A 27,235-nucleotide genomic window follows, 5' to 3' on the forward strand; every position below is an offset into this window, starting at 1 on the left:
GACTGGCACCAGCCAGTCGATGCTGATGCCAAGATTACAGTACGGGGTCTCCTGCTTTCCAAGCCAGTATTTAACTATTTTTCTCATTGCCTCAGCCATTAGTTATGAGTTTTGTTTTGTTTCTTAACTTATTAGAATCTCATTTATGAATCTTTTATTTTTTTCCAAAGAAGATTCTGAAAACTGAGAGGTTAGTCTTCATGCTGGCACTACTCTTCTACAATGAGAAGCTTCCATATCTTTCTGCTTTACCCAGCCCCATCCAAGTAGTCACCCATGACTCCAGTCACAGACTCATAGGCCTTGTGTCAGTTAATTATTGCTGAATAAACTGGTCCAAACTCAGGGGCTTAAAACAATCACAATGTATTATTTCTTATGAATCTGTGGACTGATTGGGCTGCTTTTTTGTTGGTCTTTCCTGGACACACTCATGTGGGTTCTTTCAACTAATTGAGGGCCTGGGCATTGGACTAGGCTGGGACAGCTGGGGTTTTCTCTCTAGGATGCTAGACAGGGTTGTTTTTTACATGGTGGTTGGGTTACAAGAGGATGAAATGGGAAGCTTCAAGACCTTCTGTCCTGGGCTCGAAAATCACATGATGTTACTTCTACCACATTCTATTGATCAAATCAAGTCAGAGAGTGAAGAACAGCCTAGATTCAAGGATTCCACCTCTTAATGGGAGGGGTTACAAAGATTCTTTGGTAATATTTAATTTATCACAGGCCTATAGGCAAGAGATATAAAAGAGTGAAGCAGGCCAGTTGTGAGAAGATAGGGGCTGGAGATCATCATCTGTTACTAAGCAACATATGAGTTGAGTATGGCCAAATTTTATAACTTTTGAAAAGAAGTGGGAAATCTAGATTTTAAAAATATATAGAAATAGTTATTTTGGAGCAGTTTTAGGTTTACAGAAAAATTGTTCGAAATAACAAAGTTCGTCTACGACCATGCTACCCTGAACAAGCCCAATCCTGTCTCATCTTGGAAGCTAACCAGGGTTCACCTAGGAAGACCAGGTGCTGTAGGCGTAAAAATTAAAAATAAAAACATAAATAAATAAGGGATTGTAAGCTGACAAGGTCCTTGCAATCTATGAGGTCAACCAAGGGTTGCCTTGCCTAAAATATAAATAAATAAACAAATAAACAAATGAATAAACAAACAAACAAACAAACAAATAAATAAATAAAAACAAAGTTCTCATATGTCTCCCCACTCCCTAAGTTTCCCCATTATTAACATGTTTCATTAGTGTGGTACATTTGTTACAACTAATGAACCAATATTGGCACTTTATTAATTAAAGTCCACAGTTTACGACATGAGGATTCGCTCTTTGTGTTCAATGGGTTTGGCAAATACATAATGTCTCGCACCTACTATTACAGTAGCATACAAAATAGTATCACTGCCCTAAAAATGATCTGTGTCCCACCTATTCATCCCTCCTGCCTACTAATCTTTTTATGAACTCTGTAGTTTTGCCTTTTTCAGAACGTCATACGGTTGGTATCATACATACCATGTTGCAATCTTTTTAGAGTGGCTAGTTTTACTTACTAGTGTGTATTTAAGGTTCATCTGTATCTTTTCATGACTTGATAGCTCACTTCTTTTTATCTCTGAATGATATTCTATTATCTGGATGTACCACAGTTTGTTTATCCATTTATCTACTGAAGGACATCTTAGTTGCTTCTAAGCTTTGTCAATTATAAATAAAGTTGCTATAAATATTTGTGGGCAGGTTTTTGTATGACCACAAGTTTTCAAATCATTTGGGTAAATGATTGCTAAATTGTGTCATATGATAAATCTCATGTTTAGTTTTATAAGGAACTGCCAAATTATCTTTCGAAGTGGCTGTCTCATTTTACATTCCCACCAACAATACATGAGAGTTCATGTCACTTCACATCCTCACCAGCACTTGGCGTCAGTATTTTGGATTTTAGCCATTCTAACAGGTTAGATATCTCATTGTTTTAATTTGTAATTCTCTAATGACATAAGATGTTGAGCATCTTTTCATATGCTTATTTGCATCTGTATGTCTTCTTTGGTGAGGTGTCTGTCCAGATCTTTTGCCCAATTTTTAATTGAGTTACTTACTTACTGTTGAATTTTAAGAGTGCTTTATATATTTTGGATACTGGTCCTTTACTGGTGGTGCCCAACCCCCAGGCCATGGACCAGTAAGAACCGAGCTGCACAGCAAGAGGTGAGTAGTTGGCGAGTGAGCCAAGCTTCATCTGTGTTTGCAGCCGCTCCCCAGCACTATAGTGCATTGCCACCTCAGCTCTACCTGAGATCGTCAGAGATTACATTCTCATAGGAACACTGGTCCCTGGTGCCAAAAATTTGGGGGGCTGCTGCTTTACAAGACAGTTTTTTTTTTCTTTGCCAAATACTTTCTCCTAGTCTGTGGCTTGGTCTCTTAAGACTGTCTTTTGTAGAGCAGAAGTTTTTAACCTACATGAAGTCCAACTTAACAATTTTTTCTTTCATGAATTATGCTTTTAGTGTTGTATCTAAATATTGCCAAACCCAAGGCCTCCTAGATTTTCTCCTATGTTGTCTTCTAGAAATTTTATAGTTCTACATTTTACATTTAGGTCTATGTTCCATTTTGAATTTATTTTTATGAAAGGTGAAAGGTATATGATATGTGTCTAAATTCATTTTTTGCCGCGTGGACGTTTAGTTGCTCCAGAATAAAATCTGGATTTTTGTGAGGACAGTCCTGATTTTAAAAGTTGGTTCAACATGCTTTTTTTGATAGTAGTGGTAGGGAAGGAACTAAGCTCCCCATCCTGCAACACAGATGTCTGTTGGCTGTTTTCTCCATCTTGGTTAGATCATCTCTGTCTCTCTCATCCCCCTGACCTGGAATGCTCTTTATCCACCCATACGATCTTATCTAATGTCCACCTCACATTTCATCTATTCCACCTCTCCCAATATTTTAACTGGTCCATATAGCAACAGACATTTAGTTAACAGTTGTTGAACTCTAAGCACACTTATGAACTGTAAGTCCCATTTAGCACTACCATAGCGCTGTCTTTCCTCCTTGGCCAGATTGTAAACTCTTGGGAGGCCAGGAATCCTTTTTCTCATTTACCCTCAGTAGTGTAGCATAGATCTGGGCCCAAAATACTTGCTGACCACCTTAGACGGGCTGGACTTTGGTCCCAGCTTACAAATTCCCTTTGATCTTCAGGAGAGATAACTGAGGACATGCGAAAGATTTAAACCCTGCAGCCTTGCCTTGGCATAGCTCGAATGAATGGTGGCAGTCTAACTTTGACCCTGAGTTAGCATTATCCCCAAACAAGACAGCCCTACCTCCTTGGAGAGTTAAAAAAGATTTACCAATGAAACAGCAAAATGTGGTCTCTGAAGTAGCAAAGGGTGTTGAGTCACAAATGTATTTCTTTCATTATGATTGTTACATGGTCATAGTGATCATTCTAGTCATTATGAAAACAGTGAAAAACAAATTAATGAAATAAAAAGAACAGACAGTTTTATGGTGACTGGATCCCAACCTTATGCCTAATTAATAAAAGAATTAATGGTAATCCCCCACCTCTGACTTTGTTTTTTGTGTTCATCTGCTTAACTAAGTGTTCTTATTCAAGGATCTACCTCTATGCACTATGAAGTGAACAGTGATGGAGCGAACGAAAAGGTCCAGAACTGAGGCTGGGACCCAAGTGGTCTCAGTCAGTTGCAACTAAGCCCAAACACTATGACATGGTGTCCTGACAGACTTTTCAGAATTAATTTACTCAGGAAAATTACTGTGGCTTCTGCTTATCAGGACTACCCAGCTTCTATCCATGGCTCATCCAGGCCAAATCTCAAACAAAAACAAACAAACAAACAAACAAACACTAGGGAGGCACAAAGTGGGGAACAACATCTCACTGCCCTGGGTGTCAGAAATGGCCAGCGAACCTACTGCAGAGCCTTCAGGACCTGTGCATGGCTCTCAGGCAGGGGGTGGCAAACCCTGGTGTTGGCTTTGGCACCAGCACTGCTTCTACCTTGAGAACATCCTTCCTCGAGCTCGACACTCACAGGTATCAGTCAGATATTCACTCATCTTGGAAGGACAACAGCCTCGTTAGAAACACACAGCTAGTCCTACCTTTAATCTTCCTCCCAAAGCAGACAAGTAAAACCATTCCTGACATCACTCTCCCTTCCCTGGGAAATCCCCGCTGCCCCCCTTCCCCGTCCAAATCTGCAGAAGGCAGGGAACAGTTCCCCTGGATGGTGAAAAGCTCATGGAGTGACTCCCAGTGTTTAATGGAAAACAAATCACATCTAGACAACTGAAAAATAAAAAGCCCAAGCCCCCTCTTCCAGGACATGTTTAAAAGACGTAACCCTCTTTCTACTCAGCTGCTGGAACAGCCTCTTTGGACATACTGTACTCATTGGTGACCCAGGGTGCTCCCAGCTCCCAGATGCTGCAAATAGAAGTTAAAGACCACTTGTGGGTACTACGATTAAAAGCAGGGGATGTTAAATTAAACAACCTGGGCTAGAATTTCAACCTTGCTCATGTTGAGCAACAAATAACTTCAGCAATTGGTAGGACAGAGAAGGTTTAAATAAAGTGTGTGTGGCGGGGAAGGTACTATAATCTCCTTAATGTCTAGGTAGGTGGGTTTAAGAGCCCCTGAGAAAACCATGCAGTGAGGGAAGGAGGTTCCGCAGGCAAGTCCGGCCACGGGGAACCAGAGAAACTCACTGCCCATAAGCTGAACAAGTTAAATGATTTTGGTCCACTTCTTGTTAAGAAAATACATCATCTACCAAGTAACGCGAGAGTCATTAAACTTCCTGAATATCAAGGTAGGATTTAAAGCCAACAACTGAAAAGAGACCTGATTTTTTCAATGTATGGTTTCATCTTAATGCTGTTGCGTTTTCAGGATAAGTACCTCAAGTCCATTTCAGAGTCATTTTTCCTCTCATATCTTAATATCCTTTACCTTTAATCTCTTCTAAGGCAAAACCTGTTGGACTCATTTTACAGACCTGTAAATATCTTAAAGAGATAATGGCAAGGTGTGATCATGCAACCACACGTGGGGAGGGGGAAGAAAAAGTTCTAACATCCTTGTGTCTTACCCTGTGAAACAATTGCCCTGAAAACAATCTGTGGCTGAACCGCAAGCTACTTTCACTAGAGACAGTCAAAGTCAACTGTTTTTCCTGAGTCTCATACAAACCTAGCCTGAGAGTCCAGCTGTTCTGGTCATGGCCTCACATTCTTTCTGCAAAGGCTGTAGTTGACACGATTTATGGGGTGGCCTGAGGAAGCATGCTAAGCAATGTGAGATGAAACCACAAGGGAAAACCTTCTGGCCTTAACAGAGGAGGTCTCATTTCCGTGGAGGACTGCACAAGCAGCCCTAAAACTGCCCGTCTCGGCGATGGGTGGCTCAATATCCGAGTATGAAACAGCAAACGTTCCTCTCTTTTACAATCTCTGGTATGTGATCATAGTCATGCTAAGGTTTGAGGATCTTAAGACTCAGAAGGGAACTGGGGGGCCCTTCTTTCTGGAAGTGGACACGGAGGTAGCACTGAACATTCTCAATGTAGTCAAGGAGAAGGGAAACCGAGATGACATGAATGAGTGAAACAGACTTGGCTACTGAGCTACTGAGCTACTACAGCGCCTGGATGTTAAAAAACTACATGAATTTGCTTTTCATGCCCAGCAGCCAGCACAGGCAATCGCCATCACCAAAGCCATCTCAGCAGGATGGTAAATCAAAGATCACCAAGGCCAAGAAGCAGTATGTTACAAATAATGGTTAATCCACAACCAACCAGCCAAGCTCCAAGTTTGGGGAGAAGGTTTAAATCATGTTCATAGGACAATGCTCAAAGTCATATGGGGCCAGAGAGCAAATTCTGGGCAGAATGGCTGACCAAGGGCCTACTATGACAGACAGCGGACATCATACTTACAGTGAGTTGGGCCGGGTGGGTTTGAGCACATCCAGGTCCGGGTCACTGGAGTTCATGTTGGGCTGTAAACTGCTGCTGGAATTAAGGATGCTGTTTGCATTTGATGAGACGACAGATTCCAAACTGGAGTTGATGATGCTGTTTCTTTGTTCCTCTGGGGGAGAAAAAAGGCCACAAGCCCCATATTAATTTCATTCCATAGGAATAGCCTATTCCTACACATACAAAAATTGATAAATAATGAGACTGAATTGAGGTCTCTGGTCCCAACTAAGCTAAACAAAGGACATAGTAAAGCATAAGAATTACAAGTGGGAAAGGAAGAGTCAGAGGGGAACAGGTAACTTGAAACTTTCGAGCAAAACCCCCTCTTCCACTTGAGAGGACATACCTGTCCTTTAACACAACTAGCCTTTTTCCCTAAAAGTGGCCCTATCGCTGCACCATAAATTGAGTCTTCTTTTGACTGAAAGATGGTCTGAACACAGAGCAGCCTTTCGGCCCCCTGCATTCAGCCAGGTCCTCTTGGTTATTGTGACAATTTACCTTTTATTCTAAAACTCTTGCCCCCAATGTTGTCTTAATTGCCCAGACCACATTCTATCTAGAATAGCACTTCACCATAAAATATATTCTATTTGGCCATCCACTTCTTCACGACTCTGCAGTTTAAATTCGTGACCACTCTCCAGATGTACCCTTCTGGGCTGCTTTAGTTCTATGTATTTGATGTTTAGATTCAAGTTAGTTCTTTGATAAAGAGACCTGTAAGGGCTTCAGGGTAGTTTGCATATAAAAAAACAAGTCCATAGTCCAAGCAGTCACATTAATGCTTGGAGATATTGCCAAGCCAGGAGGGAGAAAACCTGAATTTGCTTCAAGACCCCATCCCTGACTGGCTGTGTGGCCTCAGGCAATTTTCACTCACAGTCTCTGTTTCTTGGAGAAAGTATCTATACAACAGGGAGAATGAGAAGTGTGCTGCACAGTTCCAGGAGCTGTCATGAGGACAAGTGGGATCGTACGCAAAAATGCGTTTTGCAAACTTTAGAACATTGCTCAAAGAAAAGAACTTTCTGTCTCTTCCCATCTTTAAAAACTTGGAACCATCCACTGAAAAAAACATTCTGGGGATGATTTAGCTAAATGGCACAGGCACCGCTGCTGTAGCAAAATATTAAACTCTTAGAATGTCTTTCTTGTCCCACATTTATTAGAGATACACCATATCAAAATCAACTAACATTTTGAGCAATCAATTCACATATCAAAAAATATCATATCATAATAATCCTTGGTGGACCTTTTTGAAATGAGCCAGAGGTATACGATATCCCTGACATGGTAGTTTAGAGGTTAACATTTGAACTCTGATATCTTTAGGCAATATAAAAAGTGATGTCATGATAAAAAATATTTTTCCCCTTGCACATGACTAGTGCAAGGGGAAATATATAATGCTTATGAAAGGATGTTAGAATAATTTTCACATTAAACACACACACACACACACACACGCTAACTTCTAATATCTTGGCAAATTTTCAAAGCCATATTTAAAGCCCTGTAGAGAGTTAAAACCCCCATGAGACTATTGGAAGATTCCTGAACTCTAAGTAGATTTTGAAAAAAGGAGATTATTACATTGATTTCTGAGATTTAGAAATATTCATATTTCAAGAGCTTAAATTCCAAACAGAAACAACAACAAAGAAAGAGAAACCAAAAGAGTGACATTGAGCCAAGATGTAGGCAGACTAATAGGGCCTACAAATGGGAACTTGCTACTGGGAAGAAAAACAACTCTAAAATTACATAACTAGGGGATCATTGAGGGAATAGCTATGCCACTTATCAGTATGAATCAGTATAAGTAATATTTTCCTTTGCACAAAATATTCCTATTAAGATTCCTGCAAGACTATGAGAAGCCCAAGACCACCATATAAAAAAAGGAAACAAAGATGATACCTCTTTGGGGTTTAACTGAAACATTTTCAACTTTATATGGGAGGAGAGATGAATAGTTTTATTAACTCCAGTTCGAGGCCAAGTTTGCATGACATAATTCCCTGAATGGAGAAATAGAAGAGTAGCTCATATTTCTCTTGTGATTACATTTAGTTGTCCATGAGAGGGTTATGTGTCTATAAATTAAAAACAACATCTTGCTAAAAGTATTATTAGTTTTTCTAAAATATTATCAGGACTTATTTTCTCTGCCTTACTAGCCATTAAAAAAAGAGAGTATCTGAGATGAAACTTTCTTCAACTTCATTTATTCAATGAATATTTATTGAGCACCTACTGAATACCAAACACAGTTCCCAGACAGTTCCCAGACAGTTCTCAGACTTCTACCACTAATTCCTTGGTATTTTATTCAGATACAAAGTACTGTATTTATTAACTTGAATATATTTTTATTCATATGTTTACCTTCCTCAGTAGACTATGAGCAACTTAAGATTGGATACTTGACGGATAAAACTTTGAAATCACAACTGAAAAAATTGTATAACGATGCTTTGCTTTATAAAATATTTTATTGGAATCCTAATGCTCATAGAAAGATTTAATTCTAAAAACTGGACTTAGGTAAAAATTTTAAGAATATAACTACTATTATAATTTTATAGACTGGTATTCTCCATGAGCTAACTAACAAGAAGGCTATAGCATATGGAACATGATATTTGTTGGAAATAAACCTACAAAAGAATAAGGATGGGGTGGAAAATGAGAACTTGATACCCCTGGACTAGAAAAATCAATAGAATAAAACAGGTGTCTACACCCAAATTGAGCTTAAGGTTTCTAGTATTTCATTTACTGGTAGACATTAGAATTCCTTTTTCAAGAAGTAAATTCTTTTTGAGGTTCTGTTTTGACTCGTATTTAGGTATCTAGAACCTTTCACATATGGCACAATCTATAACAAAACAAGACAATAACAAAAGGAAAAGGTCAGGGAAAGGGAAAGGGGTTGATTGTGCAAGAAGATCAAAAAAAATTAATCATAAGATTTCGTAGTTTTATGGCCAAAATAACCAAATATGTGTCCTAAAATGCAGACTATTTACTGGTCTCCCTTGATGGGCCATATGACAAGGAAAACTAGAAACCTGGCACTCATTGACTGCACGATCATTACAGTTTTATTTGACATAAGACCTCAGATAATGAGACTGAGAACTTCTAGCTGTATAGACTTCTGAAATGCTAACAATCCTTACTAAGAGTAAGCAGGTAGGTGAGAATTATTCCAGAGAAGGGGAAAAGAATAAAATCAACAGAAAATCAAATGTTTTAGTGGCTGTGGCAGACTACAGAGATCGATTCTAAAGCATTTGGAATGAATTAAGAAATAAAGAGAAAATGATTCAGCAATGTCACTCAAAACAGGAGGAATTTTGTCAAGTGGGCAAATGAGCCCTTGCTCCCGAAAGAAAAACATAATAAGAACAGGCAGCTTAAGTGACTTTTTTAAAAAATAAAATAAAATAAAATAAATCATTCAAATTTGAGAGAGCTGGCCTTCTTTGAGACACTGATGATTCAAACCAGCTCTGACATCCTGATCAGAAGGTGTAAGAAGGACTGATGGCAATTACACCGCTGAAAAAAAAAATTATAGAGTAGTGGACTGAAAAAGAACTACAACTAGTTATGAGTCAAATCAACAAGATCATAGAGAACCATTTAAATGACCAAAAGAGAAGAATGCCCACAACTGAGTATTCCTAAATTGGTGGAAGTCAGTGAAAATGCTTGCCTTCCTCAAGCATGTTTGTCAACAAGAATCTCTCTTGATATTAGTCACAGAAAACAAGGGCCCAGAAACAAGAAAATGATAAAATCAATTCCTGAGCAATTGTAAACATGTGTGGGTAATGCATTGGATGCTTTCACGAACATATGTTCTACGAGGAGTGACAAACTGGATGTGGACGTGACCCTCAAGGGCTGGGTCATGTCTGCCCACACAGAATACATCAAGCATCCATTACAGCGACCTGTGAGGTCAGCATCAACTCATACATTCCCAGTGCCTTCTCCATGCATAGTGTCTACTAAAGCTCCATGCATGGTTATAAGGTAAATAATAAATATAAGGCAACAATAAACAATCAAAATGTGTTCAGCTAGCACAGAAAGAGGCAGTTTTGTACGACTGAATTTTTCAGGTACTTAAGACAGGGAATACTAATGTCCTTGAAATCAAAGTCTTGGTAACAGTGGGCAGTGTTTTTTGTACAAATCAGGAGCGGAAAAACATGAGCATGCAACCAAATCACTGCAACTAAAAAAAGAAAGCCACAGAATAATTTTGGTGATATTGTACTTGTTCTGGGGGTTGCCATGGAAATCCAGGAGCTAAGCTACTTCATTTTCCATATTTACCAAGTGACTCTCCTGCTCATTCTAGTGACAACCCCACCACATGCAAGAGGCAGGGTCTCTGTTTATCAAAGAACCCTGAGACGAGGCCAGGAATGCACATGCAGGGCCAAGCCAAATTCACACGTCTCGGCAGGCACGAACATGCCTGGCCCACTGAATACACAGAGCTAAAGAATAAATATGAAACCTAGACCTTCGATGTCACTTTGGCGGAGGTTTCCCACCACACTTGGACATCTGTCAGAATACAGGCTAATATTGTCATCTTTCCACAATGTCTGAGACTAGCTGTCAAAAAGAAGAGGGATGATGGCTTTTCTTTAACGGCAACTCATGATGCCTCATAGAGTCCAAAGGAGGGAACTCTCTCTCCACCTGATCGAACAGAGAGAAACGGGAGCTGCCAGACAGACAGAAGTTCTGTAAAGACCCAGAGCTTTATGCAAAAAAAATATTAAGGCAGAAGTAAAACACCCAGAGGCTTTCCTGTGCTGCGGTGGGGGGAGAGAGGTGTACTTTCTCCTGCTTGTTAAGAGTTTTGCAATGAAGTCTGTAATGTATCATCTTGACAAGATAGGATAATAATAGGGTGGCAGCTTAATGAATTTTGCAATAATAAATGATGAGTGCACAGAAATTTCTGAGTTTGCCATCTCTGGGAAACACCCAAATACACGGGAAGCTTGGAATCAGACTTTCTGAAACCATTTTTTCCCCTCTGTAGCTTTTGCTCCTGATAATAGTGGAGTGCCAAGGCACGCTAATTTCTGAGGTAGTCTGATTTCAGGCTGACGCTGACTCAGCCTCAGTCTCTATGATAAAAATAATCTTAAAAAGCAGTTTGGGCAATGTGTTGGAGCATATGAAAAGTTTGGGCAATGTTTTAAAAAATAATCTTAAAAAGCAGTTTGGGCTGTGATGAGCTAAACAGTGAGTTGATAAATGAAAAATCAGGTCAATCCATTGCTTTGACCACAGAACACAATACATGATATTACAACTTGTGGCAGGTTGTCTTCAGCAAAACTACCACTGATTTTGGTCCTGTGTGAACTGACTTATTCTCTTCCCAAGACATTCATAATAACCCTTTTCTTTGCAAAGGGAAAGAATGCCAATAAAACTGGATTTAATGAGAGAATGGGGAAGTTATTGTGGCTGGCCTAGAAATGAACCGATTCACAGGAATGAGACATTGAGGTACAATAGGGATGCCCAGCCTTGAAATAGCATTCTAAAAACCACAGCATACGAGTGAGCCTCGAATTAATGGCTGAACAGGGAGGGAGGTGAATGATGAAAGTTCAATGGACGCTCTACCACTGACAACAGCCCTCCTCTCTACCTGAGAACTTCTGAGTTAAAAACTCTCCCCTTTAATCTATGGTACCCTGATATCTGAGGGGATCCATATATAGACTGCTTATATTATTGTTCATTAGAAAGAAGAAAATTATGTATTTACTTATTTTTATCCCATGACTCATTGCAAAATGGGTTTGATAGAATAACTGAAATGTACAATTAAGGGGCTTTGTTTTTAATAATGTAAAAATTAGTCGATACATAATAAGTATGCATTCTTCTTCAAATTAGAAAGTACAGAAAAGTATACAAATATCATATGTATTTTGGTGTGTAAACATCTGGTCAGTTTTCTATACACAGAAATACATGTGTGTATGTATATTTTATATATACACATATATTTTTTTTTCCTTTTAACAAAGTGGGATAACATTATACCTAATGTTGTTCTATCTGCATTGTTCGTTAGTGATAATATCAGAGATATGAGCCTAAATATGCTTTTTTTTTTCATTTAATGATCTATCTTGAACTTTCTTCCTGCCATTAGCTTTCCACTGCATTGTTTTTTAATGGCCACATCAACTATGCAGTTTCAGTCACACACGGTAACCACACATAATTAAGGCAAGAGCCACGTTATCCCTTACAGTCCGTGTGACAATAGGAATCCATGTGGATAAACATGTCATCTGCCAAGACAAACAGGTGTGTCCAGAGCGCCCAGGATCTGCAGAGGCAACCTGAGAAAAGGCACAAACTGCAGCTCTGCACGCTCAGAGAGAGGCATTATGTAAGCCTTTGAATAGTATGAATTCCCAGTTATTTTTTAACAAGGAAGACACACGTGACAAGTATATGAGCTAAATTCTCAACTTCTCACTGGGCCTGTCTGGGAGAGGGTCCAGGATGAATTAACTGAACTAAAAGAATCAATCAGAGCTATAATCCCAGCAGCTAGTTAACATGATCCCTGTAAAACAAAGCCCAAGAATCCATTCCCACCCCCATCAACGCTGTACAACTTATCCCAGGCTGCTGATGTATTTGCACTCAAGCATCAAATGGGCTCTTGCTGAGGCCACGGAATTCTGCATTACCCTCGCATATGGGCCTCTCCTTGGGAATCTGCAGGCTCCAGAGGGGGAATACTTCCCCAGTCTGATGTAAGGTAAAGCTATAACCTGATGAGAATCATCACTATTGTAGCCAATGTTTATTAGGTGCTTACTATAGACTAGGCCCAGTGTCAAGTACTGTACATGCTCTGGGTCACATAATTATGGTAATTACCCTCCAGGAAAGTTTTTACTAGTGATTGATTTTACAGATGAGAAAAATGGAGGTTCAGAAAAGGAGAGTAATGTACTTCAGGTCTCAGAGCTGGTAGGTAACTGAGACGGTATCAAAACAATGCAGCCAAACTGCAGAGCTCCTGCTTTCAACCACCACGCCAGGCTGTCCCAAATCCCAGTCCTTCTGGCTCTGCCTTCCACAGTTGTCCAGAGAAAGTATAGCGGTGTGTTAGCACCTTTCACCTAGATGTATCAGTCCAGTTTCTGTTGTATGATGTATCTGTGTGGAAACTTAGAGATTAAACAGAAATCTCCTTTGCTGCCATTCATTTGGCAGCACAACTGAAAACCTGCATGGCTGGTGCTGGATCTGCAGGGACAGCTGTGGGGTGTCTGCTTGCCTTCCGTCCGCTACACATACTGAGGAACCCATTCAATAGGGTCCAACTGACCCATGGCAGTGCTGGAGGCTGGGAGCGATGGCGTCTATTGCTTCTGTAACAGCCTAGCAAGGTTTTCACTTTCGTGGCTCAAGAAGTGATAGAGGCACTCTTTTGGAGACAACATGGCATGGGGAAGGGAAACCACCTGGGTACACATTATTCCTCTGCTGTTTTTCAGTTATGTGACTGCCTACCTTCTATAGAGCCTCCATTTATCTTTAGATAAATGTCAACAATGAGAACCTATCTTATTCGGTGATTATCAATTGTGAGGATGAGCTCATAATGGGCATACCAGGCTTCTTGGCATGTTAGCTGAGCTATAATAATTTTACTTTTATTGTTTTTATTAAATGAAGTTCTAATCTAGCTTAGTCTCAAGGTTTTAATCAAACGCATCCATTTATCCTTCCACACCAGCGTTTACAAGCAGATCCCTAGCTTAATGAAATAAAGTTTAAACTTGACGTTTAGAAGTGGAACTGGAAACCGTTTCCCTCCAAAATTGGGTTGGGTTTGCAAGCTAGGTCACAAAGGCACACGGAACCATGGCTCCTCTAGAATAATCCCATAAGTTAAAATTGGAAGGGGAAAAAAATGACTGGTTAATAGTGCAGCTTTGAGGTCAGAATGACTGAGTTCAAATCTACTTCTCTGTTGCTATGTGACTCTGAGCACATTATTTAACATAAATGTTATTTTCCTCCCAGTGTAAAAGAGAGACAGTACCTGTGTCATCTCATTGTAAGGATTAAATGAGATGTTGCCATGCACAGAACCTAGCACAAGAAACTGCTTGATAAAACATGTAGCCATAAATATTAGATGCATATAAACAAACAAGTCAATTTTTAAGGGAAAATGGTTTCCAAGTTCATTTGGAAACATGTTTCCACAGTCCTCTCCTCAGTTCTGGAGATGAGGGCTACCCTCTGCTGCTTACAGAAAGACCTTTGCTATGCTCCTTCTGTTGAGCATCAGTCTACCCTTCTGTCCTTTGAATCAGACTATTACTTTCATTTCCTGTAGCATCATTCTCAAATTTCCCCCTTTCAGAAAATGTTCCTTGACCGGCTACAGACAACTGGGATATCTAGTCTTTTCCTCACTAGAATATTCACTGGTTTTCAAATGATTTGCAGTTGTTACTATGATGTTTCCTAAATCTTACATTTCCCTGTCGTTTCTTTTGTTCTTTTCCAAAAAGTTTTAATTTGAGAGAATACTCCCATTTCATTTCTAGCCCCACTTCTACCACATGCTGACTGTCTATGAGAAGGAGCCACATGCTGCCTTGTAACTAAAGTCTCAGCACAGAGCATGAGAAAGAATCCAGCACTTCATTCTGGGAAGAGACCACTGCCAGCACAAAGTCAGCTTTATTTTTACATAAAAAGCAAAAAGACACTTAGAGAAGACTCCACTGCTACTCATAGATTAAAGTGGAAGAGTCTTAGACAGATGCCTGGGCACATAACTGGTCTACATACACAGAAGGAAAAAAACCTGGAAAATAAGACACACATCTATGAACATCAAGTAACATGTCAGTTACTTCCATGAACCTAAAACGCAGATGCAAAGACAGAGGACCGAGCCCAGAAACTTGCAAGGTGACTCTCAGGAGATTCCTTTCCAGGAAGAGGGAGCTTCCTCTCCAGGCCAACTGGCAATCTGAGGCCAAGAGTATTGTCACAGACTCACCTCTAAGAGAAAAGAATGGGTTCCAACTTCTGTACAGAGCAGGGGCACTGCAGAGACGTGAGAGCAAAGCATGTGGTGACGATGAACAATGGGAACCTCTCAAATGGAAGCACCCAAGTGAGCTACTCTTGGAGTTTTAGGTCCATTAAGTATCTAAACTAGGTATGAAGAGAGCTGACCAATGAAATACAGAGAAAATTAAACTGCAAGTACATCAATGAATAGAAAAAGCACAATTAAACTTAAAAGAGATCAGGCATACAGACGTGAGAGAGAATGAAGTTCTGAAAAATATCATATGCCCCATTTGAAGGTAGAGGAGAGGAATGTGTGAACATACTTTGTGTGTGTGTGTGTGTGTGTGTGTGTGTGTGCGCGCGCGCGCGCACATGCACGTGTACATGCCCATGCAAGCACAATCCCTCTAACAAGATAGTTTCTCTGTGATAAGAACCTGAAGAAAGGTGAGGTCACATTAAACCTGGACAGGTGTCATGATGAGCCAAAAATGGAGAACATGAAATTGACTGATGAACAGTCAGTGTACTCAGCAATATAAACAACTGACAATATGTGAACCCAATTCTAGTCGAGTAGACAAAAGAAACTTGAGTTTGTATATTTATATTAAGAGGAAGAATCTGAGTCAGTCAAAAATTCAGAGCATGGTCTATGGACTTCAAAACTGTGGTACACACTCCATAGGCACGATGCAAGAAGATTCTAAGGTTGGATGTAGATGAATATTCTTTATCTTAATGGTTACATATTTATTTTAATGTATATTAAAGAATATTAGCATGAGACCATCAAACTCATGTTTTTAGAGGTTTTACCTAGTAGGAATAGGCCATGTATAAAAGTAAGTTGCTTTAAAATTGATTTAAAAAATGTATTAAACAAACAACAGTGCATAAGTTATATGGCTGTGGCCCGAAGAGTAAATGAAAGTTTATGCAGATGATTCAAGTTTGGGAAGTACTGAGCTAGGTATAGAAAAAGGCCTCAAACTGAAAAACTGAAAAATCGCTATTACAGAATATACAATTACTATTATACATTATGGAATACACATCATTATTATGGAAATACAATTCCAACTCTCCCCCGCCCCCCCCCCACACACAAATTACCTGCAGTGTCTTTACCTACACTTTAATTCTAAAGAATAAACTCAGCAAGTGCTTAATAATGTAGTCTTTTATCTTTGTCCACAGACTAGAAAAAGGGAAGGATTAGGTGTATGAAAACTTTGCCATGCGCTGTCACCTACTTATCTAACACTGATGGGTGGCTAGATTACAATCTACGGGGGTGGGGGGTGCGCAACCGCCAGCAGAACCTTCCGGCTCCTGACCCAGTCCTCCTCACAGCATCAACACACCCGCTCCTCCCATGCTGCTTTCCAAGGCAGCCCCAGTATTATTCCGGTTTCCCAGAAAAAAAAAGGGCTCCAAAACAGATCATAAAGTACATGTATATACACACATCTATATTCTTTTCAATGAGACTGTTTCTATTGAAATATTGTTCTTTGAGAAAGAGGGGGAAGTTAAGCATCCCACAAATATCTGAGCATGCGGAGGTTTCAGTCCTTTTTCCAGGGAGCCTTTACTAACATTCAGAGGAAAGAGATACTGCTTCTCTCTTCCAGTCTCCCACCCTTCCATCCAGACAGGGACACAGCAGCTTGTTCTGCATCTTAGGCAGGTCTGCTTTCACACATCCTTAACTTTCATCCTCTGCCTGAGTGATAAAATTAATCTCGGGCAAAGATCTAATTGATTTTCTCCTAATCTCCATCTTCTTTCTTACATGCTCCTAGAATATGCTTTTAGACCTGTTCCAAAGCTGCTTCTGCTACAGTCTAATCACAAACTCAGCACTATTTTAAGCTTACAAGAATTTACCAGTACTGTCTGATCTGTCCCCATCTGCACTGTACACACTTAGTACAAAACATTAGGTGACCATGGCTCTCCTGGAAACCTGAGAAGCATATCACCCCGCAGCTCGATGTCTTGTTCATGGCAGGTGTGGGGGAGGCCAGGCCTGTCCCAAGTGTTCCCTGGAACACGCAGAGGGGCCGAGGCCAGGTGGAGACTGTGGTGAGAGTGACTCAAGCCAGATGTTCAAGAGGAAGACAGGTTATCATTTGAAGGGAAGCCAATCCCGGTACAGAGTCAAACCCTAAAATTGTGCATATCCGTTATCTAGAAATCCTTCCAGGAATTTATTTTCAGGAAATGATTATGAATATAAACAGATTTAGCTACAAAGGTCATAACAGTAGCTTTACTCATAAATGCAAAATATCTAAAACACACTAATGGCACTAAAAACATCATTATGAAATACTGCAATATCTTTAAATGTGTAATATTCTGGGGGTGGGCAAGATTTCTTTTCAGGAGTTATGATAAGGAAGGCCATTACTTTTAAAATGCAAGGGGCTAAAAATTATTTTTCTGTAACAGAAAGAAAAAGATGTCAATCCTGATAACGAACTTCTCTTCAAGGCAGAGTGAGCCATTATTCTGCTTTGTGACTGTACATCATGGAGGTCAGCAGTGGTAGTAGTAATGGCAGTAGAAGCAGTAGTAGTAGTAATACTAGTAATAAGAATAATACTATCACCACCCCCAGCATTTACAGAGCACTTACTCAGCTCCAGGTTCCATTTGAAGTGCTTCAATTGCACAAAAACCCTGTGAGGTAATAACTGCTATCCCTGTTCTCCAGAAGAGGAAGCTGAAGCCCTGAGGTTTTTGAGAACCTGCCCCATCGCACAAAGCCAGTGAGCAGCAGAGGCAGAACTCTCACCCAGGACATCGGGTGCCAGTGTGCCTTTCCACCAGTGTGTTCTACCGCCTCTCTGAAGGTACACAGCTCCACTGATTTACCATTACCTGTCTATTCACTTGTCTGCCTCCCTTAATCAGTTGTGAGCTCCTTAAACACACAGTCATATTATGCTCCCATCCCTGGCAGGCATCATGTACATGTCAGCTGCCTAAATGGACCAATCTTGGTATTTGTGTGTGATTAAACAACTAATAATAATAGCAGCAGCTCTCAGCTGTCTGCCCTCGCCATGTCTAGGCTTTGTGCCTGAGGCTTAAGTGCATAACTTTATTTAATCATCACAACTTCCCTATGAGGTATTATCTCTACTTCATAGATGAGCAAATGAGGCCCATGTGCTGCTGCCAGCATAGGAACCCAGGTCTGAAGGACTTGAGGCCGAGCTGGAGTCCTCAACTCCTATCCTATGATACTCAACTCTCATTACAAATGTCAAACAAGACCGGATATTTTAGGATGCAGGAACCTGATCACTGCAAAGAACTCAGATATTCTGAGATGAAAAAAAGATTTAATTACGCTGCTATCTGGAACAAGGACAGTATTATTTTGTAATTAATTTCACATAGTTATGAAGTGTCCACTCCACACCAGACCCTGTGAGAAGGGGAGTAGTAGAAAGACAAGCAAAACAAGGTCCTGCCCTCATAGAGTCACATTCTAGTGGGACATGTGACTCGCATTAATAAGCATCTAATTACAGACTGAGAAAAGTCAAGGAAACTGGTTCTATGGAAGCTACTAACAAAAGAGGGCCGGAAGAAGCATGTCTGAGCTGTGCTCTTACTGTGTGGGAGGGAGAGCGCTCAGCTGTCTGCCCGCAGGAGATGTGGAGAGGGAATCCTGGACAGCGAGTGGCCCCGGCCTTTCATTCTCAGCAATACTGTTTCCTGTCCTATCAGGATTACACAGCCATGGTACCCGGGAGGGCACAATGCTACACTGTCCTTAAGGACACAAAAGGTGGCAACCCACAGAGAGGGGGGACATGTGCCCCCTGAATGACTGGAAGGCTGCACGGATGTCCCTTCAGGGACTGGCTGGCCTGAGCAGTGGGACTCACGTTTCTCTGTTGATTGCATGGCATGGAAGAGCGTCAGGGGCCTCTCACTGCAGGACGGGGGCTTGGAGTCACCACTCTTCTTTCGAGACAGGTGCAGCTGGGCATTGGTGAGAGGCACCTCAGGCACAGTGTTGAATATCTGTAAGAAAAATTCATAAAATGGGTACATGCTGCCATGAATTGGAGAGAAAACACAGGCCGAACCAGTACAACTGCAAGCTTCGTGGTATCTGAGAATCAGTAAGAAAAAGACCTGCAAAGATCATCAGCATTTTTGCTCAGGACTCTATTTTAAAAATCTCTAGGAAGTGGCATTAAACATTCTCCTTCGGAATTGTGTCCCAGAGCCTGCTAACCATTTGCTTCCCTTTCCAACCCTTCCACCATACTTCCCACTGGCTTCTTTTTGTTGCTTTCTCCAGGGGAAATGGAAAGCAGCTGTGCTAAGTATAAGCCATTGTCTGTTAATAGGACTTAAAGTTTTTTGACCACCTTAGTCCAGAACCAATTACTCAAAACCTCTTTTCTTTTTCTCATTGGTTTTATTTCTCAGTTTTTAATGATTGCTTCATAACTTTCTCAGAACGTGAAACACGAATTTTTTAAAAATATTTTTTAAATTTATTTATTTATGGTGACATTGGTTAACGAAATCTGATAAGTCTCAGCTGTACATTTTAACAGTAAGGTAAACATGAATTTAAATAACACACCAAAAAGAAGCCAGGAGTAGGACACCATTTCTTAGTCCTCAATCATCCTCAAAGAGAGCATCCTTTCTAGTTTAGCAGCTATGTGTTACCTTTGATGCCTTAGCCTTCCTTTCTCACTTAAAAGGGAGCTGGAGGGATTCCTTTGATGATAAATATAACATATAAATACTACATGCAATTTGAAAAACGCATCAAGAAGAAAACAGAAAAAGTTTCCCAATTCCAGTATTTAGAGATAACCACTGTTAGCATTTGAGTTTTATTTTCTTGTGAACATTTTTTTCTTTTCAGTTTTTATTTAAAAAAAAAAATTAAAAAACTCCATGGTAAAAAATGGGAAGAAAATGATAGACAAAAATCGGAACAACTGCCATTTTACTACAGCAGAATTGTTATAATAGCTACCGCTTATCTGGCGCTTACCATGATTACAGTAGCCACTGTTCAATGTTGGCTCCCTAGAGATCGGTCGCTGCATGCGTTTTACACATAGTTCACTTAGTTCTCAGCGACCTTGAGCAACAGGTACTGTCCTCACCATTTATGATGAAGCCCTGAGACAGCAAAGTTAAGCTGCCACAATCATAGATATAATTATAGCTGGTGACATAGAAACATATGTCCCTAGATTTTCTAGATTTCTTTTTATTTTTTTATTTTACTTTTTAATTTTTTATTTAGGCGAGGTAACCCTTGGTTGGCCTCACAGATTGCAAAGACTTTGTCAGCTTACAATCCCTTATTTTTTATTTTTTATGCCTACAGCACCTGGTCTTCCTAGGTGGTCTCCCATACAAGTACTAACCAGCCTCAACTCTGCTTAGCTTCTTAGATCAGATGGGATTGGGCTTGTTCAGGGTGGCATAGCTGTAGACCCTACATTTCTTTTTAAATGAATATAACAGCAACAATACTAATTCACTCAATCAAGAAAGATCTTTTGAGTATCACTTTACACCAGGCACTCTGAGCATAACAGAACATGAAGCAAACATGTTCCCTATAGTTTGAGAGTTTGCATTTAATAGCTGTGATTTACTAAGTACTTACCACTCCAGGCACTGCGTTAAGTTCTTTGTATGAGTTATCTCACTTAACGTTAAAACACACTTTTCCATAATTATGATTATATTTTTATACAGTTCTCTATCTATACATTTCATTTAACATGATATTGTAACATTTCTCCCCTTTCATTAAGAAATCTTCAATCATGTATGGGAACCCTCATACATGATTCTTAATGGTTGCAAAACACCCCCACTATATTAAGATATCAACATTTATTGATCCACTCATTATCATCTCTTACTCTTTCCCAACAATCATGAATAACAAGAGCATGGTGGTAGCAGCCCACTCTCTTCAACTATGGGTGGCCCCAGACACAGTTGAGTCTTTCCCATGGCCCTCTCTCCTTTGTATATACATTTAAAAGCAAAACTCAAAACTGATAATGTAGGAAGCAAAGTCATAAAAATGATAAGAATTTTCGCCAGAACAGCTGCTCTCCATGGGTTGGCAGGTCCTTGGGCTCCAATGATGCCAGGCAGCTGGTTAAGTTTGTCTCGCTCCTAAACACAGCTGTCTAAAAACAGCATTATCATATTTTCCCTAGGGGACTGAATTTTCAACAAAACAAACTGAATCACTACATAGCTGAGTTCAATTGGGGCAAGGGGCTAAGGGGAGAAGGGGACTTAAAGCAAAAACAACAAAAACCTCCTGGCATCCAGAGGAGTTGGCACCACTAAAAATAAGTACCATTGCTACACATGCCTCCAGTCTCCTTGTGAGTATCTGCAAGGGAAGAAATGAGAAACTACAGTTGCCATTGTACTCAAGGACCACAGCCTATAAGAAGCTTTCTCCCCACTTACTTTGCTCCCCAAACAACGCTGAGCCATGGCTGCCCATATGATATGGCCTAACTGTGCTCATTATCACTGGCATTTAAGCATTGCTTCTACAGGTGAGTGTGTGCACCTGCCAGGCACTGTGATAGGACTTTACATGACTTATTTCTAAGCCAGTGGTCAACTTAACACACTAAGTAGAGTGACCATTCTACAATCAGAGATTTCCTGACGCCATATAGCTACACATGAGAGAGGCTAGGACAGGAACCCTAGGGCCGAAGTTCCTAATATCTGCAGTTTCCACTTCCTCAACAGTCATCACTCGTTCAGCTCATCTCTTCCAGCCAATCTTCACTATAGAGGCCAGTGCCTCCAAACTCACAAGTGTGGATTTCAATAAATAATAGTGTCTCTTAGCACCCTTCTGCTTCTGGCCTCAAGTACAGCATGTTCAGCAATCCCTACCTTGAAAAAACACTTGAAAATGAATTCAAACTTAGTACCCTCCAGGTTTTGTCTCTCTTTCCCTAATGAGTTACTGAGAATGACATTCTTACCCAGCTACCATAAAAACAAAGATAATGTTTAATTTCAACTGTTACCAAAATATGTTTGCATTTGGGAACCCTCATACATTGTTGGGGGGATTGCAAATTGATACAGTCGCTATGGAAAACCATATAGAGGCTTCTCAAAAAATTAAAAATGGGGAATCCTTTTGACCCAGCAATTGCATTTCTGTGAATTTATCCAAAGAAAACTAAAATAATAATTTGCAAAGATCTATGTATCCTAATATTCATGGCAGCACAATTTATAATAGCCAAGATATGGAAGCAACCTAAATGTCCATAAACAGATGATTAGATAAAGAAATTATGGTTCATATATACAAGGGAATATTACTCAGCCAGTAAAAAAAAAAATGAAATCCTACCATTTGCAATGACATGGATGGGCCTAGAGGTTATTATGCTAAATGAAATAAGTCAAAGAAAGATAAATAGCATATGTTTCACTTATATGCAGAATCTAAGGAACAAAAAGAACTAATCAAAAAAAATTCACAAACATAGTGGACAATTTGATGACGAACAGAGGGGAGGGGAGTTGGGAGGATGGGAGAGTGGGGTGAAGGGTGAAAGAAGTACAAATTAATAGTTAATAGACAGTCACGGGGATGAGGAATGCAGTCAGCATTAATATGTTGGCTAGGTGGAGGGCCAGGGGAGGGAGGGAGCAATTGGGGGGAACTACATAAATGTCTAACCAATGTACAACTTGAAACTAATTAAAATAAGTAAATTAATTTTAAAAAAATGTGAGCATTTACTCTTTCTTAAAAACTGTAGCAAATGCTGGAGAAACAAAGAAAAGTTGTGAGGAAGGACCATGGGTTTACAGATGTGTGAAAAATTGCTTCCAAAACAATGTTTACACATAGCTGAACAGGAAGAGACATAACGCATGACAATTTTATTTCATTGGCTGTTTCCTCTAAAACGAAAGGTATTCAAGCATACTAGAATCAGTTTTAGAAGGAGATTTTTGACACAGGTGAGTGTCACAGTCCCAAAGGCCAGTATTCTGGGTCTCACTGTGAGCCAGCCCCAGGCTTCTGAAGAGCTTTGATAGGGCTGTTCAAGATCAAATGCATTAATGTACAAACAAGTGAGTGTGTTGAAAATTTAAAGTGCCAGACACAGCACAATCATCCCTATTATGACATATTTTTCTGAGGTGCAAAGGCACCTTTGTAAATCAGACCAAACCAGCAGATGACACAAACTTTCATCAAGGACTGTTGTTCATTCAACTCCGAAACTGAGCACATGCAAGTTGTTTAAATGCTGCTGATTTTCTGACCACCTTCTAGTCAGGATGAGAGTCTTGCGCCTGCACTAAAAGTTCCAGTTGGAATTCTGGTGAGAATCTGAATTATTCACAATTTTTTGTTATTCCAATCCTGTGTTATTTGGAAGAGATAGTTTCAATAGAATCAAATGAAGTTTCCTTCATTCTGTTGGGAAGAAGCACTGTACAAATGACCCTGCTGAATGATGGAAGGGAGAGCTCATATAATCTAAGAGAAATGGATTTATGGAGCTCTACCATGTGGCTGGAACAATCTACTCATTTCACAGAGACTTTCCACATTAACACAAAAGGAGGGGAGGATTTGTTCTATGCCCCACGTGTCCTGTTAATTCTGCCCAAACTTACAAACTAGTTCTTAGTCAGGAATGCCCTAGAAATAAAATTTATTAGGAAGACTATAAGCCTTCTAGAAGCTACTGGGGAATAAAACTGTAAAGTAAAAATATAACTCTGAATAACTCTTTCAAGTAGCCCCAATTTCAAGCTTCCTATTCACGGAATTAGGAGACCCATAAATACCAAGCCGCTGTTTCCCAGGAAGCCACGAAGCAGGGTGGTCTTGGCGCTGGGCCTCTGCACCCAGACAGACCTGGGCTGGGCCCTGGTGCTGCTCACTCAGTGGGCAACTACTACAACTACACGGACCCAGCATCACTGCCTCTGGCATCACTGTCATGTCACCACAAAAAATATATATAAGAAATTTAGAGTCATATGAGTCGAAAGCATACAGGCTTTAGAGCTAGACAGACTTGGGTTCAACTGGGGCAAAAGCCTTAACCCCTCTGAGTCTGTTTCCCTTGTGCAAATGGAGATCTAACATCTGCCTTGCAGAGCTACTGAAAAGATAATGCACATAAAATGCTTAGCACAGACCCTGGCAAAGAGCAAGCAGGAGGTAGTGGTGGTATAAATGACAATAAAAACAACCAAAATTTGGTTGAGTGCTTACCATGTTATTTACATAGATTATCTCATAACTTTACTCACATCAACCCTACAAGGGAGGTACTATTACTTTTGTCATCCTGAATCCAGAGTGAGGAAACTAAGACTCATTGAGAGTAACTGAATAGTCCAAGGTCACAAAAATGAATTGACTCTATTATTAATTTGCAAGACAGAGGAAAAGATCATAAACATTAGAATCTGCTGGGTCTGATTTTATCACTTAATAGTTCTTTGAGCAAGTTGCATAACTGACCTTCAGATGCCTCATCTGTAAAAACCCCTAGGACTGTGGTGAGGACTGAAGCACCTAACAGAGTTTGACACTCAGTGTTCAAGAGACATTATTGCATTGAATAAAAAAGTATAAGAAGAGAAATAACTGGAGACTCAACAATGAATTATTTGCAGTCAGGACATGAGGATTTAATTTATAAGTGCAAATTTAATTACTACTCTTTGCAAAACATCAATCCTACTGCTTACAGCAATGTTAAAATTTGCTGTTCTTTTTCCCTTGCATTGTCTAAAAAATTCAAATTTTCATTGCCCCTCCGCTCAGCCCATCTTGACATTGCAGACCACTGACACTTATGGAATTTGTTCTTAGCTATGTCACATACATATTTTTACACCTCTTCCAATCCCATCCATCACATGCGCCTACAATTTACAAGGATTAGGAGCCTCCCTGTAATGTGTGTGGCGTACTCTTTATTATGTGCTGTGATTTTTATGGGAGGAAAATTAGGTCATGATGAAGAGTTCCTGGTCTATAACTGCAAAGTAGCTCTGAGGCAATAAATCAACGACAGAGGCCTGGGGATTCAAAAGCAAAAAAGAAAGACTTCTATGAGAGAAGAGACTGGGCATTTTCTTGCAACACTAATTCATCGGAGTCCCAAGTAATAATGGGTAATAACAAGTATGGGCTTCTTTAACTCGCGGAGTATCAGATTTGGGAGTGGAGGGCTAGAACTACTGAGAAGGGCTCACATGCTTCTCACCCTTTCTGGTGACAGACTGTGGAAGAGGATTGTTCAGGGCTTGAGACGCCACAAACCCTGTGCCTTTCCACTGGAAAGCCAGCAAGTTTTAGCAGGGCTCATTTACTGCAACAGTTAAGAATCCAAATTCAGAGGCTGCAGCTACACAGAGGGTTTTTAAGGACAGTTGGAAGTCCAATGTCCTGTTGATATCAGCATTTTGGCAGAAGGATCAACAATTTGGAAAGTCGTTTGGGGAGTTTTATTAAAAATCCCTCAAAAGGAACCAGTGCCATTTGGTTAATGGCCTGGATAATGTTTAGGATGCTGTGATTGTCCCTATCTCCAGAAAGATTCTATTTCCTGATACCTTTCTTGACAGAAAAGAGTATAAAATATAACAAAACTCTACCCTCATTTGGGGAGCTTCATAATTAAAACAATGATTGGTTTACCTAGGGCTTATTGAGGGGAATATACATGTACAGATGCACAACCTTATCAAATTAATGAAGAGTAACTTGCAAAGACTTGGCACGAACAAAAGAAAATAAGCCTATGACAGAAGCATTCCAACCCAGCATACAAGTAAGTCTAGCTTACTTCTAAACCTAGCATGGATAGGACCAAAAAGAGTATACTCAGGAACCAATGGAAGGAAAAGTAACAAAAAGTAAAAATCAGTGAATGAATGAAAGTAGCCATGGCCATAAGATACAAGATTAGTTTTCCAAGCAGGCAACAGTACCAGGGATTATTTCAAAGTAGTAGCATCCAGGCATTCCTCATTATCATCATCATTGTCATCATCGTCATCATCATCATCATTATATTCATTATTAATATTACTATTGTTAATTTTGCCTATCGATAGCTGCTTGAAATATCAAGGAAATGAAATATAACTGCCAAATACTTATCATTGCCAGAAATTGTTCAACTTAATTGTATTTTATTAATTGATGTACATTTTGTGTACAAACTCCAATACTAGTGCAATGGATTTCAATGTCACCAACATTTTTGTAATAGCAGATCCAGGCAGTTCGGTGAGCCCAAATCAACTGTAATCATGACAACTGGATTGAAAGACACTATCATTTTATTGAGAATGCAAGAACTTGGTGCCTATCCTAGGTGTTAAGTGGGGTCATCCATGATTACTAGCTCTTCCCTTTGACATATAAGATTAAAAGTTAGCATACATTAAAAAGGAGGGGGGCATTGATCTTGGGCATTTCTAAGAATTAACAGCTCAAAGATCAACACTCCTATCTCTTCCAAACAAACTGATGAACTGGGAAAAGAATCATGACAATTTATTTTATAAATATCAATAGACATTTAAAGGGGCAACGCTAATAAAAGCATGTGATACAAAGGCACCCATGGACGCCCAATCCTGCTTCACGTGCAGAAGCCTTTTCAAGGGTCAGAGCCAAAGAAGTATCATGGACTAGTACAGAACAAGTGCATCCAAGCCTACTATTATATATTAGAACTTAACAGGAAGATGTAAGACAGACAGACAGACACACACACACACACACACACACACACACACACACACACATTATTAACCTGAGATTTCATGTTTAACCAAAACTATGAAAAGAAGGAAGTCTTGTTCCTCTCCTAACAAGTTGTTTCTTAAACTCTGCGCTTCAGCCTCACAATTTGTAAAATAGAGACAAAAATATTGACCTTATAGTATTGTTATAAAAATGAAGTGATACGATGGATATAAAACTACTTAGCACAA

General features: G+C 39.9%; 1 protein-coding gene and 1 pseudogene across 3 annotated transcripts in view; both read right to left on the reverse strand.

Moving 5' to 3' along the window:
* The window catches only part of ARHGAP26 (Rho GTPase activating protein 26), a 384,667-nt gene that overhangs the window by 65,640 nt on the left and 291,792 nt on the right, over nt 1-27,235 (reverse strand). For all 3 annotated transcript variants that reach the window (XR_001594606.2, XM_016126539.2, XM_016126542.2), the window contains exons 19-20: nt 19,090-19,228; nt 6,008-6,161 (exon numbers count right to left, since the gene is read on the reverse strand). Coding sequence is in view for 2 of the 3 variants with exons in the window: in XM_016126539.2 (XP_015982025.1) it covers nt 6,008-6,161; nt 19,090-19,228 (293 nt within the window). In the remaining variant the exon portion in view is untranslated. The remainder of the gene's footprint in view (nt 1-6,007; nt 6,162-19,089; nt 19,229-27,235) is intronic.
* Nucleotides 20,559-20,677, reverse strand: LOC118606322 (annotated as a pseudogene).

The sequence above is a fragment of the Rousettus aegyptiacus genome, unplaced genomic scaffold, assembly GCF_014176215.1.
Source record: "Rousettus aegyptiacus isolate mRouAeg1 unplaced genomic scaffold, mRouAeg1.p scaffold_m13_p_7, whole genome shotgun sequence".
Lineage (NCBI taxonomy): Eukaryota > Metazoa > Chordata > Mammalia > Chiroptera > Pteropodidae > Rousettus > Rousettus aegyptiacus.